Here is an 18,526-nt window from a genome sequence, read left to right as displayed (position 1 = left end):
CAGACTACCAGAGAAGCAAAAAAAACCATTTTATTGTTGGAGTAGGGTCTTTATAGTGATGGATTAAAGGGAAGCTCCACAGCTGCACACAGCACCTGCCACCACAGCCCAGTCAGAGCTTTCCCACCCATGAGCAGGTCCCATCCATGACTTCTGGCTCCACTTTCCATCTCCAGTATGTCCAAAGGTCACACAATTCCCATGGTGGGACTCTGTGCAGGGTTGGAAGGATCCCACTGCTGGTGTGATGAGTCCTGCTGTCCACTGTATCCACCCCAAAACAAACATCAAAACTTCTGCAAGGAAAAAAATCAGGTCCTGGATCTTTTGCTGGTTTTGGGAATCTGGGTGGAATAAACCAGGAGGGGGCTCCTCCAGGGCTGCACCTCCAGGAATTTGCCCTTTGTGTTGTCACAACACCCTTAATGCTTCCAGACCTGATGCACATGAGGGTTTGTGCCACTATTCTCCTGGTCCTTATGTCTGCCAAGTCCCCAGTGGTATTTGTAGGGCAGGGGGATTGGCAAAACTCTGAATTTCATCCAGCCAAAAAGCTACAACAGAGCCAATGTTAATGTTTTTGTGCAAAGTGCTGAGCAATCCAGAGCAGAGAACAGCCTGGTTCTGCAGTGTGTCCATCCCTTCCCTCTCTGGAGTCACCACAGGGACACCCCTGGTGTGTGTGGGGGGAGTTGTGTCCAGTTTCGGGTTGGATGATGGGGAAAATTCCTTCACAGAAAAGGTTTTCCAGCCCTGGCAAACCTTTTCCACTTCCCCTGGTGGAGTCCCCATCCCTGGAGCAATTTAAAAGCCCTTTGGATGTGGCACCTGTGGGTTGGTGGTGGCCTTGCAGTGATGGGGGAATGGTTGAATTTGAAGTTCTTAGAGGCCTTTTCCAACCTAAATAATTTTATGGTTCTAGAAAATTGAGTGGATTTATTCACAAACTTTATTTAGAGCCTGATGATCAGGCCTGGAGATGAAGCTCTTCCATGAACACACTGAAGTGGTGCAGTGACAGTGGCAGAAGTGAAGCCCATTTTCCTTTGGTCTCTGCTGCTCTGTTTTTTAGGGTTGTTGCTTTTTTGTTGGTTTTTTGGGTTTTTTTTTTTTTTTTGCTTGTTTAGCTTTGCTAAAAGCCTTACTCTGCATTGTTGTCATCTGCTGAGGGTTTGTTTGAGGTTCAGCTGGAGCAGGATGGGGTTGAGGTGTCACAGGGTGTGTAGGTGTGTAGTGGGGTGTCCTGATCAGCACTGATAACAGATCTGGGTTATCTGGTTTTTTAACCAAAAAGGGTTCTGAGGAACCCAACTGTCACAGACAGGCAGAAAGGAGCTGTTGCTTTTTGAGCTGCTGTAACTCTGATCTTGTGTCCCAAAGGAGAGAGCCACAATATCCTGGCTACAACAGTGTTGTATTTATATCCACAGCTCACAAATCCATCTTTGGGAGGAATGAAGAATATCCTGTTGCTGTCCAGTGCTATAACTTGCTGGAGCTTGATCCTTGGGTTGCTTCCTGAAGGGTCACTCCCTATCCCTGTCCCAACTCCCTTCATGTACAAAAGTCCCAGCCAAAACCACCACTTGACTCCTGCATCATGTGGGTCTGCCTTAAAACCAGATCCTGCTTGCCTTCAAGTGGATAAATCTCTGCCAGGGGGTTCTGGTGGAATGATGAGCAAGAAAACCCAGCTGAAACCTCTCCTGGCAGGAGCAAGGATGTTTCCATCACAGTGATTGGCACTGGTGAGCAGAGCAGGAGTGGCAGTACAGGTGGGATGTGGGTTAGGGACAGCCCATGTGTCCCTTGGTCAGACATGGAGATCCTTGAGTTTGACATTTGGCAAGCAAAAAGCATGATGGGATATGGGAATTATTTCCCAAAACTTTTAGGGAAGCCAGAATCATAGAATCCTGGAATGGTTTGGTTGGAAGGACTTTGAAGACCATCTCATTCCATCCCCTACCACGGGCAGGGACACCTTGCATTGTCCCAGGTCACTCCAATCCCTGTCCAGCCTGGCCTTGGACACTTCCAGGGCTCCAGGGCAGCCACAGCTCCTCTGGGTACCCTGTCCCACTGCATTCATGCACTCCCAAAATGTCCAGGATACAGCACAGCCTCTTGAAACTCTTGGTGTGCTTCCCACCTGCTCTCTTCATGGACAGACACCTTCTCAAAAATGAAACCAGCCCTGAGCCAGTATCAAAAGCTGCCCTTGAAGCACTTTGTGAGGTTCTGCCCCGTGGCCACTCATGTCCCCAGTGTCCAAAACCTCGTGTCCATCCTCCCTTTGCTGCTCCCAGCAAACCAGCAGAGCACAGCTGGTGGTTCCAGTGGGTTTTTTTCCCCCCTTCATACTTTTGTTTATGCATTAAGGAAGTCAAAAGAGGAAGAGGAATAGAGAGGTTGCAAATGTTTTGCTTAGAAATGAGACCTCAGTGACTGGGCTGCACGTTGCCCTGTGTGGGACACGTTGGGCAGCTCTGCTGTCCCCTTCAGAAGACCAAGGTGCCCTCCCAAGGTGTGCTCAGGTAAGATCACAGCTTGTTTGTGTATCTGCTTACATCCCTGTGGGCCAGAGTTCCTGTGGAAACAGGCTGGGAGAGCTGGGGTTGTTCAGCCCAAGGGAGTGAAGGCTCAGGGGAGATCTCCCAGCACCTTCCAGTGCCTGAAGAGGCTCCAGGAGAGCTGGAGAGGGACTTTGGGCAAGGGATGGAGGGACAGGACACAGGGGGTGATCTTTACACTGCCAGAGAGCAGGTTTGGACTGGATATTGGGGAAAAGTATTTTACTCTGAGGGCAGTGAGGCTCTGGCACAGAAGCTGTGGCCACCCCTGGATCCCTGGCAGTGTCCAAGGCCAGGTTGGGCAGGGTTTGGAACAACCTGGGCCAGTGGGAGGTGTCCCTGCCCGTGGCAAGGGGTGGAACTGGATGATCTTTAAGGTTCCTTCCAGCTTAAACCATTCCATGATTCTGTATGCCAGTGTTTGACTGTCAGATCTTCAATAATAAAATCACATGCAGTTGTGCATCCACTGGCTTCCCAGAATGTGGCTCTTAAAGCCAGTGGCCACCTCTGCATCCCAGAATTTCTTTTCTTCCCAGCTGTCTCACTTCAATTTGTAAATGATGCCTCTTTTCAAACAGCTTTGCCTTGTCTCTTTGCACATTCCAATCTAAAAACCAAGATCTAAATGTTAGAGGCACCAGGAGATCGTGGGGTGCTCCTGCTCCAGGATCAGGAGCTGACCTGGACTGCAGCTTGGAAAACACCAGGGAATGGTTCCTCTGTGCACACAGAGGGCGAGGGAAGGGAAGCAGAGAGGTTTGCCAAGGGAAATGGTCCTGTTCCACACAGAGTGTTTTCTTTGGGTGCTTGTTCCCCACCCCTGGGCTGGGATGGAGCTGGGTTTGGGAGGCTGAGCCCGCCGGGTTTATCTCGGGGTGTGGCTGCTGCAGGCTCTTATCAGGTGTGTCCTGGTGAGCAAAACCTTGCAAACAAAAGCCTTTCACCTCCATTTGTGCACTTGGCCAGGGATTAGTGTCTGCACGGGATGGGATTGGTTCACAATTAGTGTCTGCATGAAAACGGATTGGATTTTTCATCTTTACTATATAGATATTTTTGGGGATGGAAATCCTTGGTACAGATGAATGAGGTTAAAAACACCAGCGAGGCCATATGGAATTAGATTAGAATTATAGAATATTAGAATTCTAGAGTCATTAGGGTTGGAAAAGACTTTTCAGATCAGCTCTGGAAGGAGTTGCCATGGTTTAGAAGCGCAGGGAATCTTTTCCTCCTGCAAACTGCCGGCTTGTTCAGCTGTCAGCAGAGAGCCGGATGCTTTCCTTGCTCCCAGCTGCTCCTTTAGCTCTGACAGCCTGTTTGCTGGGATGAAAGGAGAGACATCAACAGGCAAAACTGCAAGAGCTGCCACGTTTGTTGCTGTCACACCTGCGTGGTGGCACTGCCAGCACGGCAAACAGGCAGGTAGAGTAAATAACGCTGGGGTTTGGTTTATCTATTTATTTAATTTCTACAAGAAAGGAGATAAAGACTGGATGCTGTCCCATTTTTCAGGCTAGGAATTGTTAGCCAGACTTGAGTTACAGGAATTGCTGTGGTGAGGCAGAGCAGCTCCATTAAGTGGGAGCTGGCAGGGGCTGGGGGAGGCCCCACGTTCTGCTCCCGTCAGGAGCCATTAAAGGAGCTGTTTGTGATGGCAACAAAACCAAATTGGGCTGATGCTTTAAGGGGAAATAAAACAGGGAAGAATAACTTTATTGAGCTTGTTTATTAAATCTTGCTGTGTTCCCTTCTGAGCAGCAGAAACTGTTGGAGCTGCCAGTGCAGCCAGCTCGTGTTTTGTCTTTGCCTTTTCTGAACTGATTTGGTGTGGAGAGGCTTTGGACAAAACCTTTTCATATCCTTTTGGCTTAGTTGCAATCCTGAACTGATCTGCTGGTGACAGACTATAATTATCACCAAAGAGTGCAGAGAAGAGGTTTTAAAGCTGTTGTTTTGATAAGATGGTGGGTGTTCAGAGGGGCTTAGGAATTTTTGGGTGTTAAGATGCTGATGTTGGTCCATGCCAGTATCCATATTCCATCATAGGGAGGGAAAGATGAGTTTGCTTTCACTGCTAAACTACTTAGAGAAGGTTCTGCTTAAAGATGTGGGGAAAAGCCAGCATCCAGCCACTCATGCTCAAGGGGAGCAGCAGAAGAGGAGAGCTGGCTGCAGGTTTTTTCCCTTTCTGTCTCACTAATTCCTTTGGTTCTGCAGCTGAAACAGTCAGTTCTGCTCCCTGCTCCTGCTGGTTGTGGAGCATCCCCCAGTTCCCACGTGCCCCTGACCTTTTAGTGTTTCATCCTTCCACCTTTATTGAAGACCATTCACTTCCAACCTCCTGCCATGGGCAGGGACACCTTCCACTGTCCCAGGCTGCTCCAAGCCCCATCCAGCCTGGCCTGGGACACTCCCAGGGATCCAGGGGCAGCCTCAGCTTCTCTGGGCAACTTTTTCCAGGTTGCCCCTGGGCTGCTTTGGTGTTTCACACCCTTATTCTGGGAGCATTGATGATTTTTTGGTGCTGTACAGAGCGTATTGTGTTTGCTCTCACCTGTGGCACAGTGAGTGTTACCAGATGGTTTGCTCAAAGTTGAGTTTTTTTCTTTTAACACTTCTAGTAGTAGTAGCTTAGTGCTTGCTGCTCTTCTACTCTATGTTTTTTAGCCAGGCAAAGTGCCAGCACGTCTGTTGGAGGAAAAACTCCTGGCTGGATCCTGGAGAATAAACCAAGCTCAAAGTTCCTCTGAAGGGAGAGAATTCAAGTCCCACAGGGAGGATTTTTCAAATGGTCCCATTTGGTAAATTAGTGACCAGTTTTGGATGGAAAACTGGATGACTTTGGGAGCCTCCTGTGGTTATCCATAAGGAGGAGGGAGATGTGGTGCAACACCAGCCCCTGGAGCTGGAGCTGAGCATCAGCAGCAGCAGAATCTGGACAGGGACACCAACACAGCCCTGCAGGGTACCTGTGGGACAGCTAAAGAAATCCATGGTTTGGTAAAAACCCCTGAAAATCTTAATAAAAATCCCTTGATAGTTACCTACTCCAGGTAGACCTATCTGTGTATGGTGATTTATGATTTAACCAAGTCTCTGCTGTGGTTCTTGGGTGTCCTGTGCAGGGCTGGACTCACTGATCCTTTTGGGTCCCCCCAGCTCTGGATATTCTGCAGTTCCAGAAGGAGAAGCAGTCACTTTGCAGTTTATTTGTTCTTCCCTTATCTTTGCTCATTCATTTGGAAGCATTGAGGGTTGTTTTGTTATTTTAGGACAGGGATCACCAGGTTACTCTTATGATGCCTCCCTGATCCCAGCAACCATTCCTACCTCTGTTGCAATTCAGGTGGAATTGGAAGAGGTACAGTGGAGTGTCTCTGGTTTTTGTGAGGATAACTCATTTCTTCACATAAATTTGATAGAGCAAAGTGCAAAGGATTTGGGTCTCCTGCTCTTTATTTGGTTTATCCACACCTCAGGGGATCTTTTTCTAGCAGCCCCTCTCTGCAGCCACCTATAACTCAACCTGTTTTGTGCATTAGGATGTGATTTTTAGGAGCAGAAACCAGCATTCCAGAGGAAGCAGATCACAGCAGCTCTCCTCACCCCTTCTCCTCAGTTATTTGGGCTTGATTTGGGTCACTGTGGGGCTGTGCCTGCCCCAGGGATCCCAGAGGAACTCCATCCTTTTCAGAGGCAGCAGCTCCCTCCCAGCACTGTCCCAGAGGATTGTGGCAGATTGCAAACACTCTCAGCACAATCATACCAGCCCAATTAGCATAATGATGCTGCCTAATTTATGCACAAATTGCCCTAATTTATGTGTGTCGATACATATGATTAAAACACAGGTGGAACAGGGTTTGGACTCACCCAGCCAATGAAGCACAAAGCTGCATCCATCCCAAAATGTGTGAAAGGTCCAAAATTCCTTCTTTCTATTACTAAAATGTGGAGGTTTGTGTTGTTTTGCTCTGGCAGCATGAATGGGGTGCAGGGCAGAGCTGAACTGGTGGCAGGAGGTAAGAGAATAAAGGATTCCTGGGCTGAGATTTGCATGGATTAAAGACAGCTTTCATTTGCCTTGATACACTTGGGTTTCAGGTGGATTAACAGGCAGCAGGATTTGGGGCTGTCTAGCCAGCTAATACCTGCCTTCCTTTATTTTAATTATTTTAATAATGGATGGAGGACTCTGGAATTGTGGGCCACCTTTGCCACCCCCTGATCTTGAGCATTTGTGTGTGTGTAACATTTTATGCCATTAATATTCCAGATTAACAGAACTGCTGTCATCATCTGAATTCCCAGAGCATTTTCTCAGCAGGGTTCTTCCAACAAAAACCCTTTCAGATTGTAACCTTGTACTCCTCATTTTAATTAAAGAAATAGGTGATTTTTTTTCCATAGAATCACAAACTAGTTTGGGTTGGAAGTGACCTTATAGATCATCTTGTTCCAGCTTAATCTGACATGGTCTCCGTCACCTGTGAAATTCTGTGATTTTCCTGCACTTAGCACCATCCAAAGCTGTGTTTGGAATCTGTCAACCTTGTGAATGAAGGAATTAATTGACCATGAAAATATTGACAGCACATTTGCTTATGCCAACTTCCTGACTTGGTCCCATAAAATCTATTGCTTTGTTGAAATGCAGGGAACTGACCATCACTCCCATCCTAAATCCAAAACACTCTGCCAGCTACTGGGAAGAAAATTAACTCCATGCCAAAAATTAACTCTCTCCCAGCCAAAACCAGGACAAGCTGGTCACAGCAATGAGTTTGAGAAGTTTTTGGACAATGCTGTCAGGCACAGGATGGGATCCTTAGGGTGTTCTGCACAGGGCTAGGAGTTGAACTCAGTGATTCTGATGGGTTCCCTCCAGCTCAGGATATTCCATAATTCTAACCATCCTGGAAGAGACTTGACACTGAGTCCAGTGGTCTCTTTCATAACTGGAATCTCTTTCTGAAGCAGCTTTGTGGAGCAGCATTGTCAGAAATACCTGGATCAGGTCAGTGTTAGATTCCCCATTGCTGCCAGGCTTAGAAAACTGAATTTTTGTGGTAGAGAATGGAAATCCAGTGTGTCTTCCTTACATTGGAGTAGTGTTTCACCCAAATAAGTACAAATGGTATACCAATAATAATTATGAATGATTTGGTATTCCTGAGGTCAGGGGGTTCAGGGATGGATTTCCACACTCAGCTGGTGGCACCAGACCCTCCGGATGCAGCTTTTTGGGAGGATTATCTGGCAAGAGGATTACACTGCTGACACTGGGGCACAGTGGGGTGGGGAAGAGGCAGAGGAGTGGAAAGGATCATGCAGGAGCTGAATTTGGGACACTCAGCTCTGTGCCACACTTGCACACGTGCATCCTCTCTGCTCAGAAACTGCTTTCTGGGGCCAGTGAGTGATTTCTAAGAACAGCTGTGGAGGTGAGACACTCCTGTGTGTACAACATGAGCTGTTTCTGCTCTGACATACTCTGTACCTGTCACAAGGGTGAGGGCAGTGAGTCACTGCAAGTCACACATCCCCAGTTCCCCTCTGCTCCCTTTTGCAGCCATCTGAAGGCACAGTCAGCTCTGCACCCCACTCACACACGTGCCATGGACATTTAGAAGCTCTCCTGTGTTCATTCTGCTTTTGCAGTTGCTGGTTTTTGTTATCTCCCAGTGTATACTGGCTGTGAGTGAGCCTCACTCCAAGCTTTGGAAAATCTCAGCCTCATTGCTGATTCCCTTTGAACTCTCAGATGGTGGTAGCAGCAGGGGAGATGGAGAAGAGGAGGCTTTGGGGAGACCTTCCAGCACCTAGAGAGGCTAAAACAGAGCTGGAAGGGACTTTGGGCAAGAGCATGGAGTGATGGGACAAGGGGGATTGAGCTTAAATTGTAGGAGAGCAGATTTAGATGGGATATTAGGGAGAAATTCTTGGCTGTGAGGGTGATGAGGCCCTGGCACAGGTTACCCAGAGATTGTGGACTTCTCATGCCTGGAAATGTCCAAGGCCAGGTTGGACAGGTTTGGAGCAATCTGGGGTACCCTGCCCACAGCAGAGACTGTGGACTTGATCATCTCCAGAAGTCCCTTCCAACCCAAACCATTCCAGAACTCTGTGATTCTCCTGCACTTAGCACCATCCAAAGCTGTGTTTGGAATCTCCCTTGTGAATGAAGGAATAAATTGACCATGAAAATATTGACAGCACATTTGCTTAAGCCAACTTCCTGACTCAGTCCCATGAAATGTATTGCTTTGTTAAAATGCATGGAGCTGACCAAAGGGACTGACCCGTGCTGCACAGGGAGGAGAGGACAGGCTGGAGGCTGGACTGAATTCCTGTAGCCCTCAGACCCCTCTGCCCCAGGACAGCAGCATTCCTGGCAGGTGTTGGATCATAAGGAAGAAAATGCAAAGGGATGTGGCACATCTGGGGTCACTCATTTAGAGCCAGAGACAAGAGAAAGCAGACACCTCTGCTGTTCTCCTGTTCCCTTAAAAAAGAAGAATCAGGAAAATAACCCAGCTCTCCTTCTTGGCAGATCCAATGTCTTTTAATCTGCTCTGTCTCACAGCTTCTCTTACGATGGAACTTGCTGGTGGTCTGCTCAGGGTGAGCAGCAATCCTGGCAGACTGCAGAGCAGACATGATCTCCAGCTCTGGTTGCTTTGAAGCTGCTGGTTCTATCACACTCAAATAAATCAGATTTTTTTTTTTTCTGTGTGGAGGTAGAAAATCAGCCCCGTGCTCCCATCTGATTGCAGTGCTGAGACTTGCCTAATTGAACAAGTGCTCGAGTCAACACTTGAGCAGGATGAAAAACAATGAGGAGATCACCCAGGGATTATGTCTGAGCTCCACAGCTCCTGGCAGATGGCTGGGTCACATCCTGCCCAAGGCTGGCCAGGAGAGATGTTGATAGGAGAAAAAAATATATATTAATTTGGTTTAAATGTATTCAGCTCGAAATGCAGAAGTGCCTCAGGTCTCTAATTCTGTATTTCATAGCAGCAGCCCCAGAAGATGGGATTAGCTGGGGGTTGGCTCTGCTGATTCCTGCAAGCAGCTCTGCTGCTGCCTCAAAGCTGATGTGGGTAAAAAAATATTTTGGGAAGGGGAACTGAGATGCAGAGAGTGGAGATAACTGGTCATGTAGAACTGGGGAACAGTGGGGACATGGCAAGTGAACCTTGAGCTTCTGTGGTGGGGCTGTGCTGATGGAGCCAGGAATCCAAGCAGGGAGTGGTTTGTGCCAGAGTGTGGGAACATCACAAACATCCCTGCAGGTCTCCAGCCTGTGCCTTGTAGGATCACACTGATCCTACAGCCAGAGTCTGTACCCAGAGAGGTTTGGGTTGGGGAAGTTGCTGGTGGCTGTCCCAGGTATGTGACCACCAGAAATCCTGGTGACCTCCATGTGGCTTTCTGTCCCCTTCCCTTGGGCTGGGACTAAATGAACACACAGAGCTGCTTGTCCCAGTGCTCAAACTACTTCTGTCTGGGGAAGGAGCCCAAAGTGTTTGTGGTGCCCTCACTGCAATAGAAATTGTCTATTTTCTCTGGCTCTGGACCCTTCTAAACTTTATTTACAGCAGTGCATGTATCAGGCTAAGCTGGGAATATCAGAGTCCCTTTATCTGTAACTCTTGCTGCTGCCCTGTAATTCCCTCCTGCCACCTCTTCCCAAAAGCACTTTTAACCCTGAAAACTGCCAATTTGGCTTTCTTTATTTAAAAGTTATTTTCATTTTTTCAAATGTGTTTGTAGCTTGAGCAATAATGAAAAATGCACTTTGCATCTGGTAAAATGAAGTAGAATTGCCTTGCTGGCAGCAGTAAAAATGCTGTTTCCCTCAAATGTTTTTATATTTTAACTCTTTGGTTCTAAAAGCTTTTTTTGTTTGTTTGTTTCCAGGGGGCAGCACTGGAAGAACCTTTATGGGCTCCTGATGACGTGCAGGTGGACGATTGACCGATGATAATTAAGGTAGGAAGAGGTGTTGTTCATTTTGGCATCTTCTCATTTGTCCTGTCCTTGAAATAAAATCATCCTAGCCAGTGACCCAACAGTCATGGCTCTATTTTGGGGTTCAGTACACAACAGTGACACTATGGCCAAGCAGTAACTTGTGCTAAAGTGTCCCTTTAAACACAGAGGGAAGGGAAATCTTAAATAAGAACTACCTGGGAATGTAACTAAGTGGAAAAAATCTGACTTCCTCCACCAAAGGATAATAAGGTCTCTGTTGGTACAGAGTTGGAAGGGACATGACTCTTATTTGAGAGCACTCAGCACAGGCATTTTTTTGTTCTGCTCAAACCCAGTGGTTGGGTTGGAATTCAGGTTCTAACTTGCCATCTCAAAAAAAAAATAAAAAAAGGAAAAAAACTCAAACTAAAAATGTATTTTATTCTTTTATTTTCATCATCTTGAGCATCTGTGGAAAGCTGATCTATTAACAAATGTGGCAAGAGAGTGCTCAGTTCTTGATTGATGAAACAGAGGAAAATCCCTAATTTAAAAGCAGTAAACTGTTTTACAAACTTGGAGGAGAAAATACAAATGTGAGCAGAGTTAAATGGATTTATAAGTAGTTTTTGTGCTGCTTTAATACCTGGATTCTTGCCTTGCTGGGTTGTTTTTGCCATGCTGGTTGTGCTTGGAGGCTTCATCAGGAGGGTGAGATGGTCACTGCTGGTCTCTGCCTCCTCTTCCTGAAGCCAAGAGAGTGTTCACCCCTTTAGGAGTCACCACAGAGACTCCCAAATATCAACTGGGAGGCTTTGCTTCCCCTCACAATTTGGGTTTTCACTCCTGGTTAACAGGTTCAGTTGATGGCTGGTTGGTTTTTAGTATCAGCAGCAGAAAGTTGTTGGAAGGAGAGGGGGAAATTCAAGCTGCAACAAGAGCAAATTCTTTGAACGAGGGTTTACCATTCTCCAGTGTATTCCTACTTTTTGTTTGGCTTGTGATAAGATGCACTGCTGTGGAATTTGCTTGGAGCAGGGATTTGCATGAATTATTGTTTTTTGCAACGTGCACATCTGTGCAAACCCTCTCCCTGTGCTCCATGGTACCCCAGCACCCCTTCAGAGAGGGATTTGTGTGCAGTGGTCAGCAAAAGCCAAATGCTTGGGGGAAGGAAAGCTGCAGTGATAAAAACAAAGTGCTGAAATAAGGGGAAAACTCCTTCAGGGCTGTGCAGCAGCGTGGGGATTTGTGTGTTTATTCTGCATACTGACTTCTCATCCCTGAGGGGTTTTGTAAAAGCAACATCCTCCTGTAAGGGAAAGCTCAGAGCAGTTGTGCTTGGCCTCTTGCAGGGCTCACTTTTGTTTTTAGGAAGTGTAATGGCATCAGTCACAGCTGCTGGTTGATACAGTGTGGCCCAAAATTAAGTAAGCAGTTGCTGGGGATGGTCTCTTGATTCTGCACTTGGAGCTTTTCATATGAAGGGTTTCCCCCTTCTCCTAGAGAGATCTTTCTGTAAATCACTAATTAAGCAAATGAGCTGCAGTGACATCAGTCTGTCTCCAAAAAGAGCTGGTGTTTTGGAGGAACCTTCAAGCTGAAGACTGAAATTATCCAATATTTAAAATTATGGTGTCTCATAGCAATAGAAAGAGTGAGGAAGGAATTGCTGGAATTTTGGATGACTTCAGGTTTCACATACAAAATCAAGTTTTTTGTCTAAATTCTACACTGATGCTAAGTCTGGTATCCTGACTAAATTTGACTATGTCTGATGGCATTAAAAAAAATTTCTTGTAATACTCTTACTTCCTTTTTGTAGAAAGTACAAAAGGTTAAGGCAAATATATTGGGATGTTCATCTGCTATACTTTGTGTAATGTATTTATTGTCTGAAAAATTGGCTTTGATAGAGAAAACTGGGAGAATTTCTGCCCCCAGAGCATCAGGGGCAGGTGAGAGTGAGAGGACAGGTGGAGCATCAGTGATCCCACCACTTGTGAGCTGCTGGGTTGGGAAGAGCACCAGTGTGTGATGAAAGCAATCAGAGCAAGGTTCTCAGTGGGATGGAGATGTGCCATTGTGTGAGGCTTTGTTTGAGTGTGCAAAACACTGCCAGAGCTGCTCAGAAGCCATCGGGGTGTGGAGGGGACAGTCCCATGCCACCACTGCCACCGAGCGCCGCGTTTTTGAGAGGGGGAGCACTAAAACCACAGATCCTGTTTCAGCAAAGCCCATCCCCAAGCTCTGCACCATCCCTATCCTCCTCCAGCTGCCTTGCCAGCAGTTTTTGGGAGGTGGGAGCTGACCTGCCCTGTGGATTTGCAGAAGAGCTTGACACGTGTGGTTTCCTCCACCGGTTCCAGCAGCGCCCGTCACTGAGCTGCTGTTGTTGGTGCTACCCACAATAACTGAAATGTCTTTCCTGCAAGATAAGTCAGTCATTGTGGTTGGCTCCTTCCTCTGGTGTTTGTTCAAGCAGTAACTTGAAACTTCATTTATGCCTGGGGTGCTGCTGGTGCTCCCCTCCAGGGGTTCCCTCCAGCACCAGCTGTCCATGGTGGTCCCACAGCCTCTCCTCAAAGTGCCCCAAAAGCTTCACCTTCCCCCCAGCATGTGCAGCTGTGACCAAACTTCATGACCTGAGACAGGAGAGGGTGGCTCAGGAGTCATCCCAGCCCTGCACTTCATCCTGGTGTATTCTGCTTTGATTAGGCAGGGGGTAAAGTGGTTTTTCCCCCACTCAGATTTGCAGTTTCAGTCAAAGCCACCACCAATTACCATGCTTCTGAACCCTTTAAAGATTGCTCTCACATTTTGGGACTTGGAGTATGTTTTGGAAACACAGAGTTCACCCAGAGACCAGAAATCACAAGTGAGTGGTGCTCCTAAATCCCACTGGCACTTCTCCCCACTTCTTTCCTGTGAAGCTTCAAATTTCCAATGTTTCTAAATTTGATACCAGCAAGGTGAGCTGACCTGGCCTGCTGCATCCTAAAAAATACCCTGGCATTTGCAGGGACAGAGTGCAAACCATCATTCCCAGCAGCACTGGATGGTTGGAGCTGAGCATAGAATGGGGATAGGAAAGAGAAAACTCCTTACAGAAACCACACCAGGCAGCATGTCAGGACCTGCAGCCCCTACCTGGAGCTGCTGGGTATAAATAAACACATCCACCCTCCACCTTATTTCTGACAATTGCCTCCCTGAGGAGTAATTTATTTTTTTTTTCCCCAGTAGCTTGTTCTGCAAGCAGGTTTCCTCTTGCAGGTGATTAGGAAAACCTCATTTTTATGTTAATTAGGCATAACTCAGTGCACAGACATCAACTGCTCCCACATCTTTCTGAGACGTGCAATTTTTTATTGAAATTCAGTCCTGAAAAACCAATTCCAGCAACTGATGTACCTGTTGCCTAAACAGATGGTAAACTGCACCAAAAGGGTGGTTGCCTCAAAAATACATTGTCAGGGTGCAGTAACCACAGGTTCAGCTTTCAGGAGGGGTGCAGCTGCAGTCAGTTTAGGTTTTAGTGGTGTTTGTTTGTTAAGTTTAAGGGTTTCCTCAGCAACTTGTCTCCACTGAGATCAAGTCATGCTAAATGAATTAATTGCAGTAAGCACAGCTACTGCTGACACTGGTGGGCCTGCACCTATAGGAGCAAATCTTCATGTTGATGTCTCCAGACACATCCCTGCTTTGATGATATTTGGTCCAGTAGGAGGGTTGGGTTGGGTTGGGTTGATCCACGTTTTCAGTGAAACAGATCCTTTGTTTTGGGCAGATTGGTTGCCCCATCCCTGGAAGTGCTCAAGGTTGGATGGTCTTTGGAGCAGCCTGGTTTAGTGGAAAGTGTCTCTGCCCATGACAGCAGCATGGAATTAAATTGTCTTTAAGTTCCCTTCCAACAGAAAAGAAGAGAGAATTCAATGAGTTGTGCTTTGGGTTTGTTGGTAAAACACAAGTGCAGCTGCTCTGGTGACATTTTTTCACAGTACCAAGGAGAGGACACTGGAGATGGAGGGACCAGAGGAAAACATCTAGTCCCTGCTGATACAAACCAAAATCCACAAAATTCTGGAATTGCACTGGCTTACCCCAAAGACCATGTGCTATAAAGCACATCCAGTTTGCAGGAACACGTTTGCCCAGCCAGACACAGGTCAGCAGTGGGATTAGCCAGGTCAGTGCTTGCTAACACCATTAACTTCTCCTATCTTCTTGTCCAGAACTCAGTTCTTGTGATGTTATTTAAGGATTTTGTAATCCAAATCCTTGAGGTTTCTTGCTGAAAGCTAAAACAAATATATCCATCTTATCAAACCTTTCCAAGAGCACAGCCTGGAAATCCCCTGTCAGGCTGGCACCGTCACCGGTGTTTTCCTCCCTCTGCACCAGCGACTTTTCCTTAAATATTGCTGTACAAATCTTCCCTGGATTATGCAATGATTAAGAAGAAAGAATGGAAAATTACACAGGAATTTGGCAAAGGACACATGGACCCCTTGGAGCCCCAGCTGGTGGTTGGATGGATTTGTGATGCATTAAACACGTGGACGGTTCCTTGTGGTGCTTGGTCAGGGACCTGTTCCCTTTTCACACAGAGTCATTCTGAGGGCAGGCACATACTTGGGTTGGGGATTTTTGTATGTGGATGTCCACAGGGAGATAAGGCAGGCTGGAAAAATTAATTTGTTTTGTGTATTTCCAAGGGCTGTGATCCTTTCCCTGTGGTGGGTACATTTTATGGGAAGTGATAGCTGGCAGCAGGTAAACGGCTGCAGGTGGGGGAGAAGCCAGACAAGCTTTTGATGCGTAAATCCTCCAGTTCTGACACAAAATGTGATATTTGTCTTAACAAACTCCACCAATTGCTCTGAGCTTTGTTGATTTATAACAACACTTGGGGTGTGAGAGGGTACAGTTGGTACCTGTGGAGCCCAGGGATGAGCTCGCTGGGGAAGGAGGTAAATTATTGCTTGGGGAATCTGGAAGGGTGATCTGGTGGAAGAGGACAGCTTTAGAGAGAAACTAGATTTTGGTTGGCCATTGCTGAGGGAATTTAATTCCCAAACTCGATTTTTAATGCATTTTATAGGTGCCCATCCATATGCAAGACATTTTCCCTTCCTTTCTCCTGTTCTGTCTTTCCCAGGTGCTTCTGCCCAGTGGGTAAGTTGTAGTGCAAGAAGTGGGTGGTGTACAGGTAAAATGTAAAATATTCAGGGAAGGAAATACTGTAATCTATAGTTTCTGCTGCTGCAGAGAGCATTTGTGGGATGGGGGCTGTGTCTGAGCTGCTTGGCTGGGTCCTGCTTCCATTTGATGTGGTTTGTGTGCCTTGGTGAGCAATTCTCTCTTTGCAGAGCTGGAGGGAGGGGAGAAACTCTTTAAAGTGAAACACTTCAAATACAGATGGGATTTATACTGCAATAAAGTTGTGTTTTACCTCTTCATGCTCTTTTTCTTCCATGGAAGGTGCCCAGCTTGGCTGCACCTCACTCAGCAGATTGTTGGCAGCCTCAGCTCCTACCTTGGGCTGAGCTTTGAGGAAGCACAAGGTCAAACTGCACTTGCTGCAGAGGAAGTTTGTAACTTCAAAATTCAACTAAACTTGGTCCTTAATTAAAAAAAAATCCTCAAAAAATATTAGTGTGGGCTGCTTCCAGTCTTGTACAAGATGGGGAGAAGTCATAGAATCACAGAATCATAAAATGTTCTGGGTTGCAAGAGACCTTTAGGTTCATCTAATCCAACCCCCTGCCATGTGCAGGGACACCTTCCACTAGAGAACTTGCTAAATCAACAAGATCATGGGAACAAGATCATGATTTTGCAAAAAATCTTTAAGACAAAAATAGCTTTGAGGATGAAATGTTGCTGTTTCTCCCCCAAAGTGAGTGGATGTTAAGGCATCTAAAGTGGCAGCTGGGCTTGTGAGGAGCAGGTGGGGCTGAGCAATGAGGTCTCTGCAGCTGCATCCCACTTGGGTTTAGTTATTTGAGGTTCCTCCTTGCAGAGAAAACTTGTGGGGAGGTGAGAGCTCTGCAGGAGGGGGAAATGGTGCAAGGGCTTAAGCAGCAGAAAGGTGGTGGAGTAAAGTGGAAGCTGAGTTGGGTTTTCCAGGAGAGAAGTTGGTCAGGATTCACGTTGTGTTGGTGTTTTAATCCATGTGAGGAGACTCAGGTGTGTGGGTGTGATGGGAGTTCAGCAGGCACGTGCTGGGATTTTGGGATGTTCAGTGTTTCCCTGCCTTCATCCCAAAGATGAGCTCAAAATTACAGGTGGTGACCAAGAACAGTGTGAAAGGTCTGGAGCAAAATCTGAGCAAAAATGAACTTATTTGTAAGGGCTGGAGCTGTGCTTGTGCTGCTGCTCCAGCTCCTCCCAGAGGCTCAGTTTGCTTATCCTGGAGCTCAGACACACCTTGGGCAGGATGGAGATTTGTTTGCTCAAATGATAGATGACAGGAAATGGATTTTCTGCTCCTCAGCTGCCACTGTGATCCACCCAGCTCAGGTGCCACGAGCAGCATTGAAACACCCCTAAATATTTCACCAGGGGTGCTCACAGGTGTCCACAGCATGAAAACAAATTGGGAAGCCCAGTATGGCACTGGTTTTGGGCTGGTTGATCAATGGAAAGTCAGTTTTGCTGGAGGATGCTTCCCAGCTACTGTTCTGCTTTGGAGGTGAATCTGTTTAAAGTCTTTTTTCCAAGCAGCCAGAGGCTTGATCAAAACCTATTTAATAGCTATTTCTCTATTTTTATGTGCTTTGAATCCTGAAATGAACCATTTGGGAAGATGTTTTAGAGAGATGTTGGCTGGCAACCCAGCTCTGCATTAACTGCTTCAAAACATCCACTCCCCACTTCAATTTTATTTGCCCTTAAATTTAAAAAAAAAAAAAAAAAGATAATATCTGCTAGACAGCAGCTTGTTCATCCCTCAGGCAGGTGTTCAGGAGTTTTCATTGTTTTTAAAGTGGCTGTTTCTGGGCTTTTGGAAGGGCTGTCAGCTTGCTGAAGTCCATGATTAATTTGTAAGAGGTGCTTAATTGGAAATGCTGGTTAAGTGATGGGATGCAGATGACCAGCAGGATGCTGAGCCTCACATTTGGTCCCCACTCTGTGCTCTGGGCATCCCTGCTTTGTAATCTCATGGGGTTTGAGCTTGAGCAGGAGAAGAAATCCTCCCTCAGTGCTTCATGTCTTGCTTGTAATGAAATGACTTTATTTCCTTATGCAGCAATCATAATTTTAATAAATTTTCCCTGTCACAAAAGGAAAGAAATGTCATGAACTGATTTGCTTCTTCTCTTTAGGGTGAAGCAGATTTTTCCTTTTCAAAGGAAAATACCTTTTAAAACATTTGCTCTTCCTTTCAGCTTGAATGATTTCATCCACACTCTGATTTTTATTAACAAAGGCTTACAGCAAGATGACTTTCAGCCCTTTCAGCTGTTGATTTATCCCAGTCTTTATTCTTAGGAGCAAAAACACAGAAAAATTCTCTGTTACACAATTTTTAACATACATTTTCAGAGTTTCATACCACAGGGTGTTGTAGGATTTTTTTTTTTTTTCCCAGTGATGCTTTAACATCTGAATTTGGTACAGTTTGCTGCTTTTGAAGCATTTGGTGCCTTTTGCTTTGTGCTTGATCCAGTTTTGATGTGAATTGTCCCAACTTCTGTTTCGGGGGAGGAGCAAAATTATTTTTTTTTCTCACCAGCCTACATGGCATTTAATCCATCTGGAGCACATAGCTGCTGTAATACAAAAACCACACTTACTTTTTTCTTTTCTTTTTTTTTTTTTTTTCACAAATTCTTCTCTGTGTGACTTCAGTAGTTAAAGCTGGTTCAGTCTCCTGCCCCAGGACTGCCATGCTGGAAGCTGAAATGTGTTTATGTTTAAAGATGCTGCTTCTATTTTGGTAGGAAAATGCATCATTGAGA

General features: G+C 46.2%; 1 protein-coding gene across 3 annotated transcripts in view; it reads left to right on the top strand.

Annotated features, from left to right (window-relative positions):
* Positions 1-18,526, top strand: part of PTPRA (protein tyrosine phosphatase receptor type A) — a 111,723-nt gene that overhangs the window by 43,793 nt on the left and 49,404 nt on the right. For all 3 annotated transcript variants that reach the window (XM_079307296.1, XM_079307295.1, XM_079307297.1), the window contains exon 2: positions 10,506-10,577. In XM_079307296.1, coding sequence (XP_079163422.1) covers positions 10,566-10,577 — 12 coding nt within the window. In that variant the 5' untranslated portion in view covers positions 10,506-10,565. The remainder of the gene's footprint in view (positions 1-10,505; positions 10,578-18,526) is intronic.

Source organism: Erithacus rubecula (assembly GCF_903797595.1).
Source record: "Erithacus rubecula genome assembly, chromosome: 5".
Classification (NCBI taxonomy): domain Eukaryota; kingdom Metazoa; phylum Chordata; class Aves; order Passeriformes; family Muscicapidae; genus Erithacus; species Erithacus rubecula.
The sequence above is the reverse complement of the archived record's forward strand: the minus strand, read 5'-3'. Positions and strand labels throughout refer to the sequence as shown.